General features: G+C 46.1%; 1 protein-coding gene across 1 annotated transcript; it reads left to right on the top strand.

Moving 5' to 3' along the window:
* Positions 1-22,376: 22,376 nt before the first annotated feature.
* Positions 22,377-24,079, top strand: LOC146171097 (uncharacterized). Its single transcript, XM_084586528.1, has one exon. The coding sequence runs from the start codon at positions 22,420-22,422 to the stop codon at positions 23,911-23,913; it is 1,494 nt and encodes a 497-aa protein (XP_084442654.1). The 5' UTR covers positions 22,377-22,419; the 3' UTR covers positions 23,914-24,079.
* Positions 24,080-24,984: the final 905 nt, after the last annotated feature.

Raw genomic sequence — 24,984 nt, 5'->3', positions numbered from 1 at the left:
ACAAGATAAAATTTGTTTTTTTAAGAAAGGCTAGAAGCACCACCAACCTGTGAACAAGTGCAGAGAAACTTAAAAGACTCGTTCTGGTTGCTGTCCACTGCTGCCGCGTGAATGACAGCAGGCCTGTAGTGTCGGTCCTTTTTGTAGCCAACTTGTGGTCACGTGGCTCCGTGGCTATCGATGCGAAGATCGACACGATGGTCTTTCGACTGTCAGCCGGACGTACTGGCGCAGATCAGACGATAGCGCAGCAGGGTTCCACGATATTCCAGCGGCTTCCTGTGAACAAGTGCAGAAAAACTTAAAAGACGCGTTCTGGTTGCTGTCCACTGCTGCCGCGTGAATGACTTGCTCGTATTCTTTATTTTTTTTATGGCTCCCTCCGGCGTACGAGTTGAGAGGGAAAATTGGAAGGGTCATTTTTAATCGCCGATATCTCTGGTGTTGCAGAAGCTAGATCGAAAATTTTTGCGGGAGAATGATGGGTGGTTTAATAACTAACAGTGTTAAGGCGTTGTTTATCCTCCTTGGTGACCCCTTTCAGTGGACCTTTAAGACTACATGTGGATAACAGTTTTAATAGCTTACGTGGTGGAGATGGCAGCCGGACTCTTCGTTCAATTTCCTGACATTCATTGCCTAAGAAGAAGAAATTACATGTGCATATTTTTACACAGCCATCCCTTTTAGTACAGTAGAATACCCGCAAGCATGGAATCAAACCAACTAGCCCAACAGGTACTGCCATATGAAATGTGCGCCGGTATGCTAGAGCTACACAGACATACCGCCCGGGGCTGTCGCTTGTACTCCTCGAGAAATTAAACGTTTGCTTGTCAGGGTATGTGCCTGTATGGTTCGAGACGAAAATCGTCTGCTTCATTTACGAAATGCAGGCCTCAAACACATGTTGCAGCCAGTTCACCAGGCATTCAATTCAATTCAATTCAATTCAATTCTATTATATCCGTTTAGTACATTCCAGCTTATACATACAGAAGGAGGTCCCAGAGTCAGTGACTGTACCGGGACCTCCGATAAATGACAAAGATTAATATTCAAGACAGCAATAATTTATAGTAAGATAAATTGAACGTAGACAATAAATAAGTTGATAATAAAAATAGCATTATTTTGCAACAAAAAACACTGAGCAAGCAAGTTAAACACCAAATCAGAGTAATAAAATATATGCATATATGTAAATCAAGCAGAATATATGCAAATCAAACACTAATAAAATATATGCATTAAAAGGCATGACAGTACAGACTTTGAAAATGGTAAACCACATAAATATACATACCACGCAAAGGAGATAACATAGTCATTATTCAGTATCAGTTTTCTGTTGTTAAAAAGAACTGTTTCACTTCGGATGCAAATCTGTTTTTGTTAAGGGATTTGACGATGGATGGTAACGCGTTCCAGACCATGATAGCAGAAGAATGAAAAATCTGTTTCCCATAATTTGTTCCTACTCTAGGAAGTAATAAACGTTTGTTTCTTGCGAACCGTGTTTTGTTATCATTTACTAGTGAAATTTGCGGGATAAGTGATCCTGGAAGTTCGTTGTTTAGTAACTTGTAGAAGAATGTGCATAGGTTGTATCTAACGATTTCAGCGACTGCCAGGATTACATGATTACGAAGTAAATGCTTAGCACCAGAGTCATTGAAGGTGTAATTATTCTAAGTGCCCGATTTTGAATCGTTTGCAGAGAAATTAAATGCGTGTTATAGGTGTTTCCCCAGGCTACAATGGCGTAGGTGATGTGGAAATGTATGAATGCATAATACAAAGACACCAGTGTAGAATGTGAAAACAAGGCTCGTGCTCTGATTAGTATACGTATGCCATATGCTAGTTTAGTTTTGAAGTAGGGAATATACGGATGAAATTTTAAATGTGAATCTCACTTCACGCCCAAGTAGATGCAGTAATTGCTTGGTGTAATTATATGTTGGCCAACTCGAATACACGGTGGGGATGCAATAGTTATCTTGCTTGAGGTGAATAAAAGGAAATAAGTTTTTGAAGGAATAATCTGAAGCATATTAGGTTCACACCAGTTTGAAATGTGAGCAAGGCCCTTTTAATATTACTAACTACAGTCGATACGAATTTGTCTGAAGTGAAGATTGTAGTATCATCGGTATATAAGACGCATTTTGAAGAAGTCAGGCGGTTAGGCAGGTCATTAATATAGACAAGAAAAAGAAGTGGGCCTAGTTATTGAGCCTTGTGGTACGCCTATATTTGTAGTTTTTTCATCGGAATAGAGAGAGACAGAAAGAGAGAGAAGGCAGAGAGGTTAACCAGGAAAGCTTCCGGTTTGCTACCCTGCACTGGGGAAGGGGAATGAGGAGTTTAAAGGAGAAAGATAGAAGAGAATGATACGAAAGGTAAGGCGGCGAGGAGCACAGTCACAGTTTCTCAATCAAGTTTGTGTCTCTCATAAAACACATAAGTGCTTTGAAGGCTTTGCTGTTAGACGCCTTCTATGGCCATGGGCCGAGGATTTTCTCCTCTGTGAAAGAACGGCTGTCAAGATGGTCCAGAGCCGAACGCAGCGCATATCTTTCGCTTGAAAACGCAGGGCACTCGCAAAGGAGATGCTGTGTGGTCTCTACGCAGCCGCATCTTTCGCCGTTAGGGCTATCCGCCATTCTCATCACATAAGCGTATTTTTTGGTGAATGCAACACTGAGCCACATACGGCACATCAGTGTTGTTTCGCGCCGCCCTTTGTTAGGGGGAACACGAAGGCGCAGCCCAGGGTCTAGTTCCCTGAGGCGTCGATTGGAAAATTCTCCTTTGTTCCAGGTTGAAAGCGTTAGCTCCGCCGCTAAGGAACGAAGTCGACAAGCTGCGTCAACTCTAGATATAGGAATGTTCACTGCAGTTCCGTCGTTGTGTGCAGAACAGGCAACTTGGTCTGCTTGGTGGTTTCCCTCAATACCGCAATGTCCAGGTAGCCACTGGAAAATTATATCATGACCTTTTGATGTAGCGTTGTGGTATAGCACGCGGATCTCTGCAGTTAGTTGTTCATGTGATCCACGACGTAGCGCAGCTTGAACGCCTTGAAGCGCTGCTTTCGAGTCCGTAAAAATGGACCAGAAACCTAGAAGTTCCTGGCGATGTATTCAATAGCTGCACGTAAGGCAGCCAGTTCCGCACCAGTTGAAGAGGTGGGGTACGTCGCCTTGATCCTCAGCACGATGGACTTCGACAGCATCACTACGGACCCCGCGGAGCTTGTTGAAGCAACTGAGCCATCGGTGTAGATGTGTTCACGATTATTGTGCATAGAATACAGGTGACCCAACGTCATTTGCTTCAAGGCAGGCAATGGTACACCCGTTTTCTTTTTTACTCCCGGAATAGATAGGTAAACTTTCGGTTCATGTAGGCTCCATATGGGTAAACTCGGTCTTGAAGCTGGAGTGAACTGTGAAGGAAGGTAGGTGCGATGACCTGCTATGGTTTTGGCAAATGCAGTGTGTGTGTGAAGAACATGTGATAATTTGATAAAAGACAAAGAAAGAAAACCACGCTTGGAGAAAGAAGAAGAGGAAAACGTGAAGATTGGCTCGAGGAGCGCGAGGCACGAGCAGGGGAGAACAGGCGAGCAGCGGAGCCGATCGGCTGTCCAAGGAGCTCGGAGCGGTGCGTCTTCTGCCAGGCCTGACCCGGGGATCCAGACCTGGGGCCTGCCGGCCGTATCCTGTCCTGTTCTCCTGTCGTCCACGAAACTCGGAACGGTGGTCGGGCCCGGGAGTGCCACAACGCCAGCTCTTCACTGGCACGAGCGTTCGGCGCCGTGCTGAGCCCAGGCACGTTGGCTAGGCCTGACGCATCGGCCGTGGAAAGGCAACCAGAGGCCTCTTGCCTCTACTGGGCCCCGTCCGGTAACCTAGCCTTCCGCAGGGCTTACTGAGGCCTTACTTCACCGACCCTGCAAAACTCTGACCACCCGGAGCGTCTGCACCGGCTTCTCCACCCAACGAACTGGTGACTGTAGGTAACTTAGTGTTTAGTCTTTGACCTACTTGCTTGCCCTACTCTCGTCCCGTCCATATGTGTACATAAATTATTCGTTGTTAGCTTGGTCAGTCTGGTCGTCTATTTAGATTACTGTCTCTGAGTAAGCCACAGAACAAGGTGGCCAGAAGATTCAAAGAAAAGAACCTCACAATTTTTGCGTCCACGGCAGGACCAGACTGACCAAGCTAACAACGAATAATTTATGTACACATATGGACGAGAGTCCCCTCGAGATTCCCGCCCTGGTCGTCAGCTGGGAAGAACATGCCTAGATGTTCGAAGGGACGATTCGGCTCTTAGTCCAGCTCATATTATTAACAACATGCCAGTGGAGCATGGAGAAGTGTTCGGACAAGCAGTGTCGGTGCTTCGCGACACTGGTTCTAATAGCATCGTGGTGCGTCGGGCTTTGGTGCCCGAGGCTGCGTATACCGGTTAGCGAGCATCTTTACGTTTAGCGGATGGTTCTGACATCGAAGCGCCTGAGGCGGAGGTTATTATCAAGTCGCCATACTTCACAGGAAAAGCTATTGCTAGGTGCCTGCCGACGCCATTATATGACGTAATTATCGGCAACGTTTCGGGTGCAAGCGTCCCATTCGCCGACGCTCCAACAGTCTTGACGGGCCAGAAACATACCTGCCAGTGATTATGGGTCCAGTGCTTCTTTCCAGGTTCTGGCGGCGAAAGTTTCAGGGACTGGTTTGGATGCCACTCAAACCGTACTCCACTTATCTCGGTCCGTTTTTCGCACGAAACAAGAAGAGGACGCCAGCTTAGACGTGTGTCGTCGCAAGCTTAAGAAAACCTGTCACGGAAAAATGCAGACGGCCTACACCGTCCATCTAGGTGACGGCATTTTGTACTGGACCTATCAACTTTGTCCAGGAAAAACAATTGAACAAGCGGTCGTTCGGAAGGTTTTGCGCCGTCAGGTCCTCGTGCAGGCACATGGGAGTGCATTTGTCGGCCACCAGGGTGTCAGAAAAACTACCGCAAGACGGGTTGATGGCTTTTACTGGCCAGGGGTGCAAGCTGACATTAAGCGGTTTGTGAGGTCGTGCGATGCATGTCAGAGGTCTGTCCCGAAAGGAAACCTGAGGAACGCTCCAATAGGACGCGTGTCCATTAACACAAAAAGCTACGAAGAGCGCCAGCCAGTGAATGCCCTACAAACTTCATCCTTCGTAGTTCTTGATAACGTCGAGTCGAAAACTCCGTTGTCAACATTCAGTGAAGAACCTTGGTTCCAGAGTGGACTGGGGAACCGAGACTCGATACAGAATAGAGAACTGTTGAATCGAGAATGATACGAGAGACAATGTTAATCTCTGTGCTGTCTTCCAACGCCGTTGGAGATATATCGTCTTAAAACACATTTCGTACAAAGCTTCTGGAGGTGTCGTTGTGCTGCTCATAGTATGTTTCTAAGAGTTTATTTCTTCTGACAAGTGTTGAGTGAGTGTTAATGTTACTTGTATTAGTACGAATGTATTTTTTTATTTTGTGTGCGCCAGTGACTCAGACTCTCAGCAGACAATAGCAATGGTGTGGCCACTCTGTAGGGTGTGCAGTGATGGGTGCAGCACTGTTGTGGTGTGCGGTCGTCCTCCGAAAGAGTGCATCAGTGTCATGGCCCCAAGTTTTTTTTTTCCCGAAATAAAAACTTCTCAAAGGGGGGGAATATTTGTGAAAAACATGTGATAATTTGATAAAAGACGAAGAACGAAAACCACGTTTGGAGAAAGGAGAGGAAAACGTGAAGGTTGGCTCGAGGAGCGCGAGGAACGAGCAGGGGAGAACAGGCGAGCAGAGGAGCCGGTCGGCTGTCCAAAGAGCTCGGAGCGGTGAGTCTTCTGCCAGGCCTGACCCGGGGATCCAGACCTGGGGCCTGCCGGCCGTATCCTGTCCTGTTCTCCTGTCGTCCACGAAACTCGGAACGGTGGTCAGGCCCGGGAGTGCCACAGCGCCAGCTCTTCACTGGCACGAGCGTTCGGCGCTGTGCTGAGCCCAGGCACGTCGGGGAGGCCTGACGCATCGGCCGTGGAAAGGCAACCCGAGGCCTCTTGCCTCTACTGGGCCCCGTCCGGTGGCCTAGCCTTCCGCTGGGCTTACTGAGGCCTTACTGCACCGAGCCTGTAAAACTCTGACCACCCGGAGCGTCTGCACCGGCTTCTCCGCCCAACGAACTGGTGACTGTAGATAACTTAGTGTTTAGTCTTTGACCTACTTGCTTGCCCTACTCTCGTCCGTCCATATGTGTACATAAATTACTGTCTTCTCGTCAAACTTCGCTCAGCTCTTACAGCGTCTCACTGAAGTCCTCACGTCCCTTGCCCAGGCGGGGATTCAGCTGAATACCAAGAAATGCCACTTTGCCATTAGGACCATTAAAGTACTCGGCCATGTCGTCAGTAAGGCAGGAATCCAGCCTGATCCCGAAAAAATTACGGCTGTCGTTAATTTTCCTCGGCCCCAACGTCAGCAAGATCTTCGCAGCTTCCTTGGCTTAGCCTCCTACTTCCGCCGTTTTATTCGGAAATTTGCAACAATTGCGGCCCCGTTACACAAGCCCGTGTTTTCCCAAGTGTTTTACACCTGATCCACTAAATGTGAAGACGCCTTCGAAGATCTCAAGCAGGCACTCACTTCCACTCCTGTAATTCGCCATTTGGACGCTGATGCACCCACCATACTTCACACAGACGCCAGTGGCCACGGTATTGGCGCGGTTCTCTTGCAACGCAACGCAGTGTCTGAAGAGAAAGTCGTCGCATACGCCAGTCGTACGCTTACTACAGCTGAGCGTAACTATACTATTACTGAGCAAGAGTGCCTCGCCGTTGTGTGGTTGGTTCAAAAATTTCGACCTTATTTGTATGGCCGCCACTTCACCGTTGTCACAGAACATCACGCACTCTGTTGGCTGTCATCGCTGAAGAACTTACCGGGTCGACTGGGTCGCTGGGTACTGCGTCCTCAAGAATACACCTTCACCATCACTTATAAATCTGGGCGAAAACACCTCGACGCTAACGCCCTCTCTCGCTGCCCATTGCTACCTACTGACGCGGCCCCACATACGGTCTCCTCCCCCTCCTGCCATCCGAGTCAGCCTTCTGCTTGCCACCTGAATGTTGCACCCATCGCTATAGCTCCACTCGAGAACAATGCTGATTTCCCGTCCCTGCAGCTGACTGACCCTTACTGCCGCACAATCATCGCTCGCCTCCGTGGAGAATCAGTTGTCCCAAACTGTCGCTTGCGCCCTCAGCTTCGTCGGTTCCGATTTCACCATGGAACACTTTACCGCGGCCTGTATCACCCTACGGGTCAACGCTGGGTACCCGTTGCCCCTCGCTCCCTTCGTTTTAAAATTATGGAGGCTTGACACGACGACCCCACTGCTGGACATTTAGGTCACTTTAAAACTTGCGACCGTATCACGAGCCGCTACTTCTGGCCTGGGCTTTCTGCCAGCGTCGCCAAATACAATTCATCATGTCCGTCTTGCCAGCATCGCAAGCGTTCAACATCCCCTCCTGCTGGCCTACTTCAACATCTACCTCGCCCATCTGTGCCTTTTGACACGGTCGCCATTGACTTGGTTGGTCCTCGCCCTTTGACGTCAGATGACAACCGTTTTGTTGTCACTGCAATCGACCATCTAACGCGGTACGCTGAAACCGCACCTCTTCGCTCCGGTGCCGCCTCTGAAGTCGCCGATTTTTTCCTGCGTGCGATAGTTTTGCGTCATGGTGCTCCTCGTATTCTCATTAGCGACCGTGGAAAGACATTTCTTTCTCAAGTCCTTGAGGGGGTACTGCGCGCAGCCAACACCGTCCATAAGACTTCTAGCTACCACCCTCAGACCAACGGACTCATCGAGCGGTTTCATCGAACTTTGTCCGACATGATATCCATGTATATCGCTCCTGATCACCGGAACTGGGACAACGTTTTACCTTTCGTCACCTACGCCTAAAATTCCGCTGTTCAGCGCACTACTGGTTATAGCCCTCTCTTTTTAGTTTACGGCCGTCAACCATCGATAGTATTCGACACTACTTACTTCTATGCTCCCTCTACGTCTGAATCTCTAGGCGAAGAGTTTGCCACTCGTATGGTCCAGTGTCGCCAATTTGCCCGTTTGAACACTGAAGATGCTCAACAAGAACGCAAAGCCCTGTATGATCAACGCCATCGAACTCCCTCCTTTTACTCCGGTGATGAAGTCCGTCGTTACATTGGCCCTTATACAGTACTCCAACAAACGTCTCCGGTAAACTATCGCGTTATTCCCTCGCACACCGTCGCAGATCGACGTCGTCGATCCGAAGAGATCGTCCACGTCTCGCGCATGAAGCCTTATGCCCGTCGTCCATCATCCCTGTAATCAGCGACCAGGGTGGCCGCTCTTTTGTCGGGGGGGGGGGGGGATTTGTGTGAGCGCAACGCGTGAACTTTCACCTCTTTCATCTGTATAGATCCATCATCATCATCATCGATGACTGCTGCTCGGAGCGTCGCGCGCTGTGTGCCAGCTGGTTCTGGAATAGAACAGACGTTTTGTGCAAGTGCTGTCCCACTATATGTTATAAAATATTTCCATAACAGAAGCACAAAACTTCCCTAAAGAATAACGTTATTGCCAGCTCCACCCAGTGCACGTTTAATCTCCTCTAAAATTTGAACATGTGTGTGTGTGTGTGCGTGTGCGTGCGCACGTGCGTATGTAGGTGTGCGTATGTACGTGCGTGTGTCGTGTTTTCTGGGCAAATTATTGTACCCGCTCGCGGCTAGGACATGGTCGTAAAGAAAATGCGCTGCGGACAACAAGCAAACTTCTGGGTCAGCCGAGCAGGAGAATGTCTGAAGCAAGGCACTGCGGACAAGTCTGTAGAGAATAGGTGGTGGAGCACCGCCTTAAAGTTGGAGACTACTTTCGGATTGACAGGTGTGCTGTTGTCGTCGCAGAGATCATGGAAGACAGTGCGACAATTGATATGTTCACAAATGGAAAGGACTTTTACAAGGACGATTCCCACTTCAAGGCTTAACATCTGGCGTTTCAATACTCGGAATCAAGAGACCAAGAGCTGGCCTCCTGTCTCACTTCGACGGCAAATTGCAATGCTTAAAGCTTAAGCATAAGCAAGAGCATGTAATTTTTCCATTACTGCACCTTCAGTGAATGAACAGAGCTCTCCGGGATAGAAATTCAACTTCAGATGGCAAGTTGTATAAACGTGTTTAGCTATTTTATTTGTATAAACGTGTTTGTATACACGTGTTAAGCTATAAACATGTGAATTGATTTTTTCTCCTGTCTGCTGCTCTGTCAACCTTGCAAGGGGGCCAGGACCCGTCAAGCTGTTTTTACAGCTTTTAGTTCTGGCCCCTCCTTTTCTTGCTGAAAGGAAATAAACTTGAACTTGAACTTGAAGTTTAATCTAGAGTTTAACATCTGAAAACAGCTCAGGCAATAAGGAATGCCATAGTGGAGGACTCTGGAGATTGCAGCCACCTGGGGCTGTTTAACATGCAACGACATTGCATAACATAAAGGCATCTTGCTTTTTGCCTTCATCAAAAAAGGCGGCTACTACAAACCGGGATCCTGCGTCCTGGAGTTCAGCAGTCGAGCGCCCTAACCACTGAGCTACCACAGTGGACATTCAAATGAAATATTTTGCATTTCACCTCCTTCAGAATCAGCCTTTGTCTGTGCGCTTGTTTGTCTGTGTGTGTGGGTGGTGGCTGCTTGTGCACTGATATACATCTTCTGCATTGAAGCATTTAGAATCTCACCTGGATACAGCTGCAGCCTTGGAAGATAAAGGGCCTTTTCAGGGCCACCCAAATAAGTTGGCAGGAGCGCAGCTAGCTCTGCTTCCGAAACCATTTGTTTCCCTCAGACATACTCTTAGGTTTATGGCATGCAACAAAATATTTATTGTACTGTGAAAAATATTGGGCGTGCACTTTTCTGCATTAACAAAAATTCGTGCTAAATAACCCTTTAAAAGCAGTTAGACATGTGTCCCACTTTTTGTGTGTCCAGAGAGTGTCCAGAGTTTGTGGACATGTGTCCAGAGTGCCCAGAAAATTAAAAAGTTTATTAGGGCTGAAAAGTACCAAACAAATGAACAAATCGTTTAGCATGTTCCATATAGTGAGTAGACGTCCTGATTTTTGCGGGACACTCCTGCTTTTACAATCACGGTTCCTGCATCCCAACATTTTGCCTTGTGGGCAGTGTTCTATAATCTTTGGCTTTCGTAAACGAAGCTTTGATACACAAATCACATTTCACATACACAAATCACAATTGTTCGAAAAGTAAAAAAAAAATTGTCTCATAATCAGTCCCTCTTGAATGCTGAAAAAATAAATTCTTGCCAAATGTGCTTATCAAAGATTGAGAAAGGATTGCTTGGGTTGGGGTTGAAACAAGAAAATGATTTCCTTGCATCTTTGCATTTGAAGTACTAAATGTGGGACTCACCCCCCCCCCCCCCCCCCTCCCTGTCCAGGTCGCACTTTTAGGTTCAAACAATATGGTCACATTGCATTTTGATGTTTCACCTCTCTCGTCCTAGGTGATAAGAACTGTGGTTCTCAGCAATGATAAACAATGTGTTGGCTAGTATTACTGTATAACATTGCCATTTATGCCATTTATGCCATTGAGTAATAGTGATGCATTAAGTGACCAGTGTCATGCAGAGGCTTATAAAGAAGCTCAAAAATACAAATTTGCTGAGCTATACTATCGCAAATATCCAGTACACTAGTGCATTTCATTAGAAACAGTGTGTTGATTTGAGTGATCATGTACTGCATTTCTTTGACTTTAAGCGATCATAAAGTGGTGCAAAAAAGACGATGGATGCGCAAGAAGACAGGATGGGTGCTCCTCCGTGGATTTTTTGTGCTTCTTTATGATCATGCAATGCCATTTAGCTCAAAACTTTGATGTTGCTTTAATTAATACTTGTAGTTGAGGTATTTGAATTGCATAGAATCAGCAACACACCTGCATTGCAGGGACAATATTTTTTCTGAGACATACTAATATAATTGTTAGCCAGCTGGCTCTTTGCTAAGTTATTTATATAACTTTTATAGTATCATTTCTAAGATGAGGAGCTAGCTAACTGTGGTTCATAACATGAATCTGTGATGTGTCTGTTAATGTTACTGTACTGGCCATTATCATCTAATTACTTTTACTGTATTGGAATTTGCAAAATTGGCCTTTTATGGACACAGGCGAGGCATCTTTCCTGATTAGCTGCTATGAAATAAACGGGCAGGATGGTGATTCAAGAGTGCATACCACGTAATGTTTAAGACAGCATGTCCTTGTGTCTATAATGGAACCTACAGTACAGACAGTCAATCCAAGCCTGCATTTTATTTTTGCGTCAGTGGTGTTGCATCAATGGAGTATTGACTAGGAATGCATGTGTGAAATGCAGTGTCAGTTCTTCATGGTTTTGGAGATATAAATATTATGGAGACCTTATCCGGTGCAAAATGAGCTTTTAGTTCATGGTCTGCAGCAGGAAGTGGGCCACAAGAGGCTAAATTTGTCTTGTAAAAACTATAGGGGTAATTTGTAGTGGCTTTTAAAGTAAGGTGAACATAAAATTCTCCCTGCTGCAGAGCTTTCACTTGTTCACTAAAATCAGGAAGTGCTGGGGCCGTATCCAGCAGAGGTTCCTTTCAGGAACCGTTCTATTTCAAGATGACGTCAATTTGACGCGGATGGATGGAATGGATGGAATATAGGAGCGTCCCCTTTGAAACGGGGTGGTAGCAGTAGCTGTCATGCTCATTTTTCTCCCTATATCTCATTTGGACACCGGCGCACCAGGGGTTGAGGGGGAACGAGAAAGCGCACGTACTGGCCCGAGGATTAGCTACATTCCGGGATCCCAGTGATGACTTATGCGCAACCCCGTAACCCTTGCGCGATGAGGAGCCCCTGCAGTTCGACGATGACCTTAACACCTACCAAGATATCCTAAATCATTACAAATCAGGCAGATCAGTACTACCAAAAGCTTGTAAGCAACTCACCAAAACTGACGAGGTTATGTGGCTTAAGCTACAGACTGGAGTAATCCCGAACCCCCAGCTTTACAGCAAGTGGCACCCGGAAATTTTTAGCCCCAGGTGCAAACGTTGCGATGGCATGGCGGACATTATCCATATGATATGGACGTGTCCTAGATTTGGAGAACCTGACAGAACAGATGAGTCCTGAGAGGCACTACTTCTCAAGCAGGACGAAAAAGGGCCACGAGAAGTCATCCGTCTTGCTCTGGCCGCTGCTCAGATCCAAGGGATTCAGGTCGACGGCTGAGGGGGAGGACATGGTTGGGACAGAGCTTCGCGTCGGATCCTCACCAACCTTTTGACGGGTGCAATAAATGTTATTTCTCGCTCTCTCTCTGTTCCTACATTACTAACATTACGTATGTCACTTCTCTGCTTTTAAGCCATCAAACTTTCAGTCGTTTTGTGCTAGTTTCCACCGCCAGTTTATTCACCCGGCCACTGTTATCTCTAAACCCCAGAGCTTCAGGAACAGTGATTGCGCCTGCATCAACTTCCGGATGGATGCCATTACATTCGAGTATAATACGGTCAATTGTTTCACTGGAGTTACCACATGCAGCACATGCGTCATCTCCATTGTTAAATTTCTTTTTGTAGCTGCGTGTTCTAAGGCACCCTGATCTAGCTTCAAAAAGTAGGGCACTGCCTCTTGAGTTATGAAAGAAATCTTCCTTCCTGATCTGTATTTTCCACTTTCGGTATAATTCCACACTCTGTTTCTTTTCCATCGAATTTATTCAATTTTTACCTTCTGTGTTTTTCACATGTTGGTTAATGCTCATTATTTCTCTGTTCTTGTGACTAGCATACTTACTAGTTAGTTTCCTAGTTCTTTTCCTCCATTGTGAGTCAACGCTTTCTAAGTACAGGTATTTAAATACTTCAGCTGCCCATCTCTTACTGCCCAATTTCCTCAGGCGTTCCTCATATAATATTTTACTCTGAGCTTCCCGTACTTCGAAAGATGCCCAGCCCATATCTCCCTGTACCTCCTCATTTGTAGTTTTGCCGTGGGCACTTAGTGCTAGTCGTCCAACGGATCTCTGATTTATTTCTAATGTCGACTGTACCTCCGAAAGTACGTCCGGGCACCATAATTCCTCTCCAAATACCCCTCAATACCTCATACCTATTGTATCCCCACAATGCCTTATGCTTAATTATCCCGGCATTCCTTCGCCCTTTGGCCTTAAGTGATTGCTCATGCTTTCCAATGTATGCCAATCCTTCGTTTACCCATACCCCCAGATATTTATATTCTGCTACTCTGGGTATTTCATGGCCTTGTATTTTAAGACCCTGATCAGTTGAGCCGTTGAAAATCATCAGACCCAAATTAACTGCGCTGAAACTGAAGCCTAGAGCGTCCCCTTTGTCTCCGCAATACTTAAATAGAGTTTGCCATTCTTTCAGACTCTCAGCTGGAAGCACAATAACGTCTGCATACATCAAACCGGGGAGGCGCTGCTCTACCGCCTTTCCACCTGATCTATTTGACAGGTTAAAACATAGGTTACTCTCTTGTATCCTCCATTCCAGGTTTATCATAAAAAGCATGAACAGCACCGGTGATATAGGACAGCCTTGGCTTAATCCTTTGCATATTTTGACATCTTCCGTACTTCTTATCCCTTCCCATGTAATTTCTACTTTGTTATCCCGGTATATTTCCTGCAGGAACTCTATTATCTCATAACCGATACCTTCTTCTTTTAATATGTTCCAGAGGAGTTCCCTATTTACGTTGTCGTACGCCCCGTTTATGTCCAGGAAGGCCAAATACAAAGGTCTATTTTCCGGTCTAGATATTTCGATGCATTGGATACGCACGAACAGGCTATCATCTAAGCGCCTACAATTTCTAAAGCCGTTCTAAAGTTCTCCAAATATCTTGTTACTTTCTACCCATGCTTGCAACTTTAATTTCACCGCCTGCATGGCTAGCCTGTACATAACAGATGTTATGGTAATCGGTTTTTAGGTTTTTATGTGCATCCTGTCTCCTTTCCCTTTATAAATCAAATTCAGTTTACTCTGCCGCCAGCTTTCCGGAATTTGTGTATTCTTTATGACTGTTTCCAGGACTTTTAACAACGTTTCCTTACTTTTTGGACCGAGTTCACTAATCAGCTTGATCGTAATTCCATCTATTCCTTTATATGTGTTTTTAGGAATATTTTTTTCTGCCTTTTTCTAGTTTAGATTGGTCAGTTCTAAGCTGCTTTGTATTCTGCTACCTTGTGTTGCTTCCTGATTTGCGGAGATTACTCTATCGTCGCTCTTAAATGACTCGGCTATAATTGATGAAATGTAGTTCACTGCGTTGTCTCCCTTTAAACAATTTCCCTCGTTATCTTGAATCCGATCCTGCTTTATTTGATTCTTCTTCCCTAGCCAGCTTATATGGTTCCAGAATTTTCTTGCTCCGCCTCTAGAGGCATTGTGTATGTCAGCCATCCAGCGATCGGTGGACTGTCTTATTTTACTTTTGACGAGGGCCTGCACCTGAAGTTTCTTTTGTCGATATGATTCCCATTTTTGGTCGATTTCCTCCTGAGATACCTGTGCTTTCTTTGCCATTCGGTGTTCCCTTGAAGCAGCCCGTCGTTGTTCAATAGCTTCCCTGATTTCCTTATTCCACCAGCTCGGTGGCTTCCTCTTTTCATTCCAGCGGTTTGCTACTTTAACCTCCTTAATGTTCCTCCTTATGAGTAGTTCTACCCGTTCATAATTCCAGTCTTCCATGGGGCTTTTCTCTATTGCTTCCTCTATGTCTGCTGCTATCTGCGCTATTTGATCGTCGTTTAATTTTGCGTTTACGTTTTGTCTAAGTTCCATTTCTCTTTTCATCATGGCCCCATCTCCAGACTAATACGTTTATAATCACTTCCCAGACTACACTCCCCTTCTTCGTCTATTGCCATTTCTGTGACCTTGCTATAAATTTCCTGCGACATTAGACAATAGTCAATGGTCGCCTGCCTGTTGCGGAATTCCCACGTGATTTGTTCTTCACATTTTGTTTCTCTATTTACTATAACTAGATCGTGTCGCTCACAGAAATCTAGCATTAGCTTGCCGTTACAATCCGTGTATCCATCCAGATCGTCGATGTGGCCGTTCATGTCCCCCAGTAGAATAATAATGGCCCCGTTTCCAACCTGGCTTATGTCGTCACTGAGACATTCAACAAGATCCTTGTTTTCTTGCCTGCATTGATGTCCTGTTCCTAAATAAACTAACCCTAGCCATGTCCTTATGCCGGCAATTGTTCCTGAAACCCAGATATGTTCTTTACAAGATGATTTAATTCTTTGCCAGTTTGTTCCCTGGTGTATCAACAAACCTACCACTCAACCTTTTTTTTTCCGTTCTCGTTCTGTTGCACCCTTCCCAGTCGTAGCCTTCTATAAACGGCGGATGTTCTAGATCCCTGAGATGAGCCTCACAAAGAGCGTACACACCTATTTTGTCATCCTTCAACTGCTGTTCTATCTCTAGCCATTTCGCTCTTTTTCTACCTCCTTGCATGTTTATGTAGCTGATCCTAGTGTTAAATTTCTTTTTTGTACTTTTCTTTCTCGACCTACTCTTTGCCATTTTTGGGGGCTCAGCCTCTATTATTACACTTTCTTCTGCTTCACTTCTGACTACCTCCGTGCACGGAGTCCTCGCGGACTCCCTAAAAAAGCTACAGCCCTGCCTGGCACACGCGAGCCGATCTCTGGTCTCACCCTTCTGTTAAAATGAATGCCATCTCTCTGAAAAGCCCCACCAAAACCTGCTTTATGTACCTCCCTGTTTACCTCAACCACTTCGAACCGCTTCTCCAGGCTTAACTTTCTTATGTCCTGATTAACTCTCACTACGTCCTTTTCCATCTTTCCGTTCAATCGTAGCACCTCTGGTACTGTCCATACAACTATCTGCGTCTGCTGTGCTATCTCCCTGATCTCGTCAACTCCCTTAGCTAAACTTTCCACCACTCCTGCAGCGTCACCATTTAGGACATCGTTTAGCCCCGCTGCGCTCTGCGCTCTGCGAAACCATACCATACTGCGCTCTGCGAAATTCTTCAACAGCCTATTTTTACTCTCTTTCAGCACTGCCCTGAAAGGACAAGCTGTTGGGCTAGTTGGTTTTCCATAGTTTTAGCAGCGCGTAGCCAGACAAGGACGAAGACGGAGGAACACGTAAAGGCCCAACTCCAACGACATATCCTGGGCGTCGGCGCTCAGCGTCGGCGCTGTTGGCGTATGCAGAAACCGGTTTGAGCATGCGCACGGTACGAGACGCCAGCAAGCGTGAGCGGAGCGACGTGATCTGTCCGTGCTAGATTTCGGCGTCAGCGTTCACGCAGGCGCCGAGCTGCTCAACCGCGTAGGTCTCTCATTGGCGCACGTCTAGGCGCCGTACACCAATCAGAAGACAGGGTGGCCGTGACCTCTGAATTTTGAATTTTCGCTCGCGCTGAGTCTTAGCGTGCTTTTTCTTTTTACTTTTTTTTTGTCATCGCTTTGCATCGTCGGACGTGGTCGTGATGGCAAAACCCTTCGCCGCCCATCGGTTGATCTCAGCCGTGGAGGAACAAAACTCTAAATACTCGTCTCAGCTACGGTCGCGGAAAGCGGGACAAATTGATGTTGCGTCGATGGCGTTGCAGACTGTATTGAAAAGCCGGGAAAAATGTGGAAGATGTATACGTTTATTTGTGCAGAAGTAGAAAATGTAAACAGTAATTAAGTTCCATGTCTAAATTACATCTCTTAACGCTTTAAAAAGCAGAAATTATTGGGTGAATATTAAAACTGCAACAACGCACCAGAGCGAATACAAGCGTCAGCAGTGAGCGCCAACTGCGCCAGCGCCGAGTCCCATGGAGATGCGCACCACTTGTGACGCCCATGTGGCACGGCGCTGACAGCGCCGACGCTGAGCACCGACGCCTAGGAAATGTCGTTGGAGTTGGGCCTTAAGACGCAGAGGCGCTGACCTGCAATTTTATTTTGGTAATCAGCCAACCATGTTATATATACCAGAGAGAAACGCCCACAAGAGGAACAAAATCTAGACACGGGGCGAAAACAGGTGCAACAAGGCCTTAACAAGCAACAATGGCTAAAAAGAGATGGATGCGCAGAAAACATCATTTATATAAGAACTTGTTTAAAAACCGCAGAGAAACTTCTGAGATGGAGAAAAATAAGTGAAACATGAAAAAAAAAGAGAGAGAGAGATGCAAATGTTGAAACAAAATTGAAAGCCAACAATTAACACTGCAAAACAAAAACCAAGAATGAATTAAACAATGTGACTGACTGCAATTCAAAATGTATAAAACGAAGGCATGAAAAGAGTTCAAATAAAATCAAGCACAATCAGAGAGAAAAGCAATTTCTTTGTTCGAAAGGAAAACTGAGGATGTGCTGACGCAGTCATCCTTGTGCTTAGCAATCAAAGCGGCTTCCACTATTTCGCGTGTAAGCTTGTTATGGGACCTGTTTAGAATGGTCGTTTTCTGGAAGACAGGGGAGCATTTTCAGAATAAGTGTGGCATTACTGTTGATGGTTTTTTGGAATTGTTGTCGGTTTACCTCAAATCAACCTTTGCAGATTGGAATGGGTCTCGTTTTATACAAAGACAGGGGATCTGTATAGGATCATGCATTGCCCCAGTTCTCAGTGACCTCGGCATGCATGACAGAGCTCCTAATGAAAGCTTTGATAAGTCATGCGTTTTAAAGATCTTCCGGCTCGTAGATGATTACTTAGTTATCTTAGATTGCAATAACGAAGCCATTTTATGTCGGGTACCTCAAGTGCTGACCGTGTTTGCGGACACAATGGCGCCACTTGAGCTGACCCACGAAGCGCCAGACAAGAATACCATTCGTTTTCTCGAGCTAAGACTTTTTTTTTTCACTCCTAATCATGTTTGCTGGGCGTTCGAACCAAGGAGCAAGAAACCCATTTTAGCTTATGGTTCTGCTCATTCAAAGTTGGTTAAAAGGAACATTGTACAATCTAGTTTTAGTAACGCCTTGACGAAGTCATGTAAGCACAAATTTCAGGATAGCTTTTCAGCTCAAGTGTGCAGGCTGACGCAGTCGGGATACCCGCAGGAACTTCTTTCTTCTGTCGCAAGAAAAATGTTAAAGAACTCAAAAGGAAAGATGACCGGTTCTTCAGCTGAAGTCCAACAGCGAAATACGGTAGCAATAATACCTTATTGCTACCGTACTCACCTATGGGGCTGAACCGTGGAGGCTAACCAAGAGAGTTCTACTTAAGTTGAGGACAACCCAGAGGGCTATGGCACGAAAAGTGGTAGTGGTAACATTAAGAGATAGAAAGCGTGCAGAGTGGGTCAAAGAAATAACTCAAGTTACCGACATTCTAGTAGAAATTAAGAAGAAGTGGACATTGGCTGGACATGTAGTGCGAAGAGAGGATAACCGATGGTCGCAGAGGGTAACAAACTGGATTCCAAGGGAAGGAAAGCGTAGCAGGGGGCGGCAGAAAGTTAGGTGGGCGGATGAGATTAAGACGTTCGCAGGGGTCAAGTGCGTGCAGCTTGCACAGAACCGGGTTAAGTGGAGATATATGGGAGAGGCCTTCGCCCTGTAGTGGGTATATTAAGGCTGATGATGATGATGATGAACACCTTATATTCACAAGATTTCTCATAATTTCAAGAAGACTGGTAAGAAGGCAGGTGTTCACGTGGTCTTTTCAGCCCCGCACCGCCTATCAAGACTTTGTCGCATGGTAAACAAAACGACAAAGAGAGATAATGGCTGCACCACAAGGCACAAGAATCCCGCCGTAACATGCGCAGAAGGGGTTGTATACTCCATCCCCCTATCTTGTGGCAAGGCATACATCGGCCGGTTTATAAACTTTTAATGAAGCATAGCAATGATGTTTCAGGGTCATCGTCCAAAAACCTGCCAGTGCATTGTCGCACATGCGACCGCAATAGAAAATGCTCCCCTGTCTTCTAGAAAACGACCATTCTAAAGAGATCCCATAACAAGCTTACACGCGAAATAGTGGAAGCCGCTTTGATTGCTAAGCACAAGGATGACTGCGTGAGCACATCCTCAGTTTTCCTTTCGAACAAAGAAATTGCCTTTCTCTCTGATTGTGCTTGATTTTATCTTTGATTTTATTTGCACTCTTTACATGCCTTCGTTTTAAACATTTTGAATTGCAGTCAGTCACATTGTTTAATTCATTGTTGGTTTTTGTTTCACGTTGTAATTGTTGGCTTTCAATTTTGTTTCAACATTTGAATCTCTCTCTCTTTTTTTAATGTTTTACTTATTTTTCTCCATCTCAGACGTTTCTCTGCGGTTTTTAAACAAGTTCTTATATAAGAGATGTTTTCTGCGCATCCACCTCTTTTTAACCATTGTTGCTTGTTAAGGACTGGGAATTTTTTGTTGATTTTTCACGCACTTTCACCACGTCCACTATTATCATGTTATGGCGCTGTATCATATCAATCGTGTGTTAGGCATTTAGATTTATCGAATTATTACACTCGTGTTTGATTTTGTTGCACCGGGTTTCGCGACGTGTCTAGATTTTGTTCCTCTTGTGGGCGTTTCTCTCTGGTTTATATAACATGGTTGGCTGATTACCAAACGTAAAGTTTCAGTTCAGCGCCTCTTACCTGTTCCTCCGTCTTCGTCCTTGTCTGGCTACGCGCTGCTAAAACTATAGATCAGGGTGCCTTAGAACACGCAGCTACAAAACAATGGAGATGATGCATGTGCTGTATGTGGTAACTGCAGTGAAACAATTGACCATATTATACTCGAATGTAAAGGTATCCGTCCGGAAGTTGATGCAGGCGCAGTCACTGTTCCTGAAGCTCTGCAGGGTTTAGAGATACCAGTGGCTGGGTGAATAAACCGGCGATGGAAACTAGCAAAAAACGACTGGAAGATTGATGGCTTAAAAGCAGAGAAGTGACATAATGTTAGTAATGTAGAAACAAAAATGTAATAAATAGAATGATAGTTTAGTTAACCAATCTAAATAAATAATTAAGATATAGGGAGAAAAATGAGCATGATAGCTACTGCTACCACAACGTTTCAAAGCGGACGCTCCTATATTCCATCCATCCATCCATCCATCCATCCATCCATCCATCCATCCATCCATCCATCCATCCATCCATCCATCCATCCATCCATCCATCCATCCATCCATCCATCCATCCATCCGTCGTCTGCTTCCTCGCTCGCTGTGAAGTTTTTTTAAGTTCTGTGTTTCGCACAGAGTGGCAAATATCCTAAGAACGAGGTCTACAACGCCCGTAGTATGCAGTCCGAATCACGCTAGCTCTATGGCGGAGGAATTGCTGCCGCCGTTGCGAGTACGAACGAGCTGCTTGATACCGGCACCGCGCCGGCGCGTCCGCGCCTGCCTATGTAGCGGGGCAGCGTCCGTAGTCATATCGGCCGCTCAAGCGTCGTGAGTACGGGCGACCTTTCCGTGGGTAGCTCTCAATGTAGGATGCAGCCGATGACACATGGAATCCGGCCGCACTCGATCCAGTCAGCCACCGTCTGCTCCCCTTCCGCTGATGTAGCAGAAGGCTAAACTCAGCCCGCACTTACGGACGCTAGTTATTTGTCTCTACGACTGCCGGATTCAAATGGTCGCACTGCTGTTGACCGAGAGCTCCTGATCACAAAGTAGCGATCGAAGCGCGTAGAGCACCTTTGCTTCTGACGGCAGCCCGGCCTACCCCTTCGTCCCCACTTCGATTCGCGATCGGCACGCAGCCTTAGCCAGTGTTGCCGCAAAACCTGCTGGGACATGTAGAAGGCGTCGTCTCGTTTTTATTTTTTTTACTGCGTCAGTTTACTAAACCCGCAAAGCGCTGCCCCAAAAAAAGCACACACAGAAAAAAAGATACCACGGCCGTACTCAAGCAGCTGCGCGGCGCGCGCCGTCGCTCGACTACGGCCATGAGGCGCCACAGCGAGCGCAGAGCGGTTTCCTCTCGAAGCAGACCAAATCGTCGCGGTTCCTGCGCCAGCCGGCAAAAAGGTTCCTTTCGGAGCGGTAGCCCCGCCCCGGGACGTAGGCGAAAAACGCGGAGCTGTCTCCGGAAGTTTTGGGGGTCACGACGGACTTGACCCAGCAACCAATTAGGAGCGGCGAAAGGAACCAGTTCACGAACGGAACCGTCGCGGGATCTGGCCCCTGGTCTTAGCACTGTTAGTATCCAAGCAAAGCATACGTGCCTGAAGTTTATTGATGTTGATTTCACTGGAGCTTTTAAAATTCACCCTGGCAGTTACATTTTACTCCTAACACATCGAAATAGTAGAACGCAGCATTCTACAGAGGGCACAGTGATACATTTAGGCTCTCCTTTCCTCATATGAATGGAATGCTTTACATGAAGATGATGCTCATTCCAGGATAATTACTTTCCATAGTTGCCAGCTGTGCCCTGACTATATCTTTACAGGCCCCTCTGCAAATATTCATGCATTTGTGCATTGGGTAGCTACATGCTTCATATATTTTTCTCCATTTTTTTTCACTTAGAAGTTTATGATTTGTCCTTGTTTTCCCTTTTTTTTTTAACTTTATGCTGCAGCTTCCAAAAGCCTCTACAGTGAGGCTAACACTATGTAAACAAATTAAATAAATACATCAAACACAGTCACTGCCTCTCACTTCATTCACTTCACTCATTCGCACTACAGTGTATCCTACTGTATACACATTCGCACTGCTGTATACACATCCGTGTATACAGCAGCACTGTTATGCGTGACACATTTGGTCACATTGACAGGTTATATCCACCTGAAACTCGAGAGAACAGTGATAAATAGAAATGTTTATCGACAGCTGTTCAATGAGGTTAGATATATGCATTCCTGTCTCAATCTCTAACATGCACAAGCATATCATGACAGCAATGCATAGCTAGCTGTCCAAATTGTCTACGCAGTACGATCCACTTGCTCAACCCACATAAGGGGGGAGGGACTTATAAAAAAAATGTATGCTTTTCATCTGTAAATTGCATCATAGCTAAACAAACAAAGTCGTATGAAGGTGGCTGGTTGGTTTGGTATAATGTTGCATGGTTCGGTTACCGAAGAGTAACCCAGCCAATCATAATAGCTGCTATAACAAAGTGAAAACTGGTGGCTCGGTGACTGCACCACAGCGCAGCCACCTAATCCGCTTACCTTTGCGATGCAGACGACCGTCCTCGCATTTGCCAGCCTGCTGCTGCCGTCCTTGGCAGGCCTGTCTACGGGGGCGTCATCGGTGTGTGCACTGCCGTACACTGGAGATGACCCTGGCTCCTGCCATCCACCGCCCGGCGAGTGCTCGTCCCTACTGGATATGCCGCCAGAGGAGCTGCACACACCGGAAATCACAATACCATGGATGGCCACATCGACATCAGCAACAATGCCAACATGTATAAAAGAGCTTCACCCGCTGACTCCGCTTCGTGGGCTCGGTGACTGCACCACAGCGCAGCCAGCTAATCCGCTTACCTTTGCGATGCAGACGACCGTCCTCGCATTTGCCAGCCTGCTGCTGCCGTCCCTGGCAGGCCTGTCTACGGGGGCGTCATCGGTGTGCGCACTGCCGTACACTGGAGATGACCCTGGCTCCTGCCATCCACCGCCCGGCGAGTGCTCGTCCCTACTGGATATGCCGCCAGAGGAGCTGCACACACCGGAAATCACAATACCATGGATGGCCACATCGACATCAGCAACAATGCCAACATGTATAAAAGAGCTTCACCCGCTGACTCCGCTTCGTGGGCTCGGTGACTGCACCACAGCGCAGCCACCTAATCCGCTTACCTTTGCGATGCAGGTCAGTACACCGTATGCTCTCTTCGCTAAAAAATCCAGTAATTATATCTTGGTGCAGTTTCCGAGCCCGCACTGCTGTGTCGCCATTGCCGTTGAGTGTGCTCACGTAATTCATTCCTTGCTCATGCTATCAGGTGACGTTGAGACTAACCCTGGTCCTGAGGGCAACGCTGCTGTACTCGCTAAACTACAGAAGCTAAACGCAGGACAGACCCTGTTGATTACGGAAATACAGGGCCTCAAAACACAGCTGAACACAACAGATCAAACCATAGCAAGCCTAGACAAACGAATGGCCGATCTCGAAACGCATTACCAAACACTTGTTCACCTCGAAAACGATATTGAAATAATGCAGTCAACCACAATCGACCAAGCTAAAAAGATTAAAGAACTAGAAACACGCCTGGATGACGCGGAAAACCAATCACGTCGGAATAACCTTATTTTCTATGGCATCCCTGATCCTGCTAGCGCTGAAACGTGGGCTGAGTCAGAAAAACTAGTAATTGATGTTTGCCGCAATAATCTTGATATAACCTTGGAACCTAACGACATTGAAAGAGCGCATCGCCTCGGAAATCATGCAGCCGACCGAATTCGTCCCGTAATCGTAAAATTCCTATCTCATAAAACCAAAGACGCACTGTTATCAAATGGCCGTAAATTGAAAGACACAAACTACAGTATCGGAGAGGACTTCTCCCCCACCATTCGACACGCGCGTAAACAGTTGCTAGCGTTTGCCAAAGCCAATTCTAACAAGTACTCCTTGCGCTTCAAAACCCTGCACATCGGCTCAAAACGCTACGTATTTGACGCATCATCCCAAGCCGTTAAGGAAATAGCATAGCAATTGCCCCGTCACAAAACTTTAACAAATCGTCGACCCGCTCCACCGCACAATGTTCTCTCGTTTTCGACAATATTCACTAACATCCGTAGTCTTCTTCCAAAGCGCGAACTCATATCAAACATCATGTCGTCATCCGGGAGCAACATACTAATACTAACAGAAACTTGGCTAACTAGTGACGTAACGGATGCGGAAATTTTGGCCAATTTACCCAACTACGAAGTGTATCGAAACGATCGAAAAGGCAAACGGGGGGGGGGGTGTTCTCGTTGCCATTCATCGAGGCATATCATGTTCTGTTGTTGACGTCGCATCTGACATTGAAGCCATATGGCTCATCTGTCGCGCTCCCCCCGTAACAGTTCTGCTTGGCGTTTGCTACAGGCCCCCCCAGGCTAATCCAGGCTTCCCACGTCATCTGAACAACATCCTTCATAAACTTGTTTTCACATATCCAAATGCCCGTATTCTTCTTTTTGGTGATTTTAACTACCCGGATATTGATTGGCAGAACATAGCTAGTTCCACAATAACGTGTCATGCAGAGGCGAAGAACTTCATCGATGTCTGTTTAAATTTTAACCTCACTCAATAAATTTCCCAACCAACCCGTGTCTCACGAGAATCAGCAAACACGCTCGACCTGATACTAACAAGCAGCCCCGAGAATGTATCATCCATCAGTTACCTTCAGAAATCAGCGATCACAAAGTCATGCATGCTTTATTCTCATTTACCTCGACTCAAAAACAGACATCCGATAAAACGATACAACTCTACGATAAGGGTAATTATTATGCAATAACTGAAGAACTTAACACCTTTTTTCCTGAATACGTATCCGCATTTCACACTCGCTCAATTCATGAAAACTGGCTGATATTCAAGAACAAATAAATCATCTCACTAATATGTTCGTGATTACCTTTCATACTAATCGCAATAAACCATGGTTTACCCAGCACTTAAAACGACTCGAAAACAAAAAGAACCGCCAAACGAAACGACACGCCTGCCGCATGGGAAAAATACTTCTAGGCCGAAAAATCATACCTACTTTCTGTTCGT

Source organism: Amblyomma maculatum, unplaced genomic scaffold (assembly GCF_055883805.1).
Source record: "Amblyomma maculatum isolate TAMU_Amacu unplaced genomic scaffold, ASM5588380v1 scaffold_23, whole genome shotgun sequence".
Taxonomy (NCBI): Eukaryota; Metazoa; Arthropoda; class Arachnida; order Ixodida; family Ixodidae; genus Amblyomma; species Amblyomma maculatum.
The sequence above is the reverse complement of the archived record's forward strand: the minus strand, read 5'-3'. Positions and strand labels throughout refer to the sequence as shown.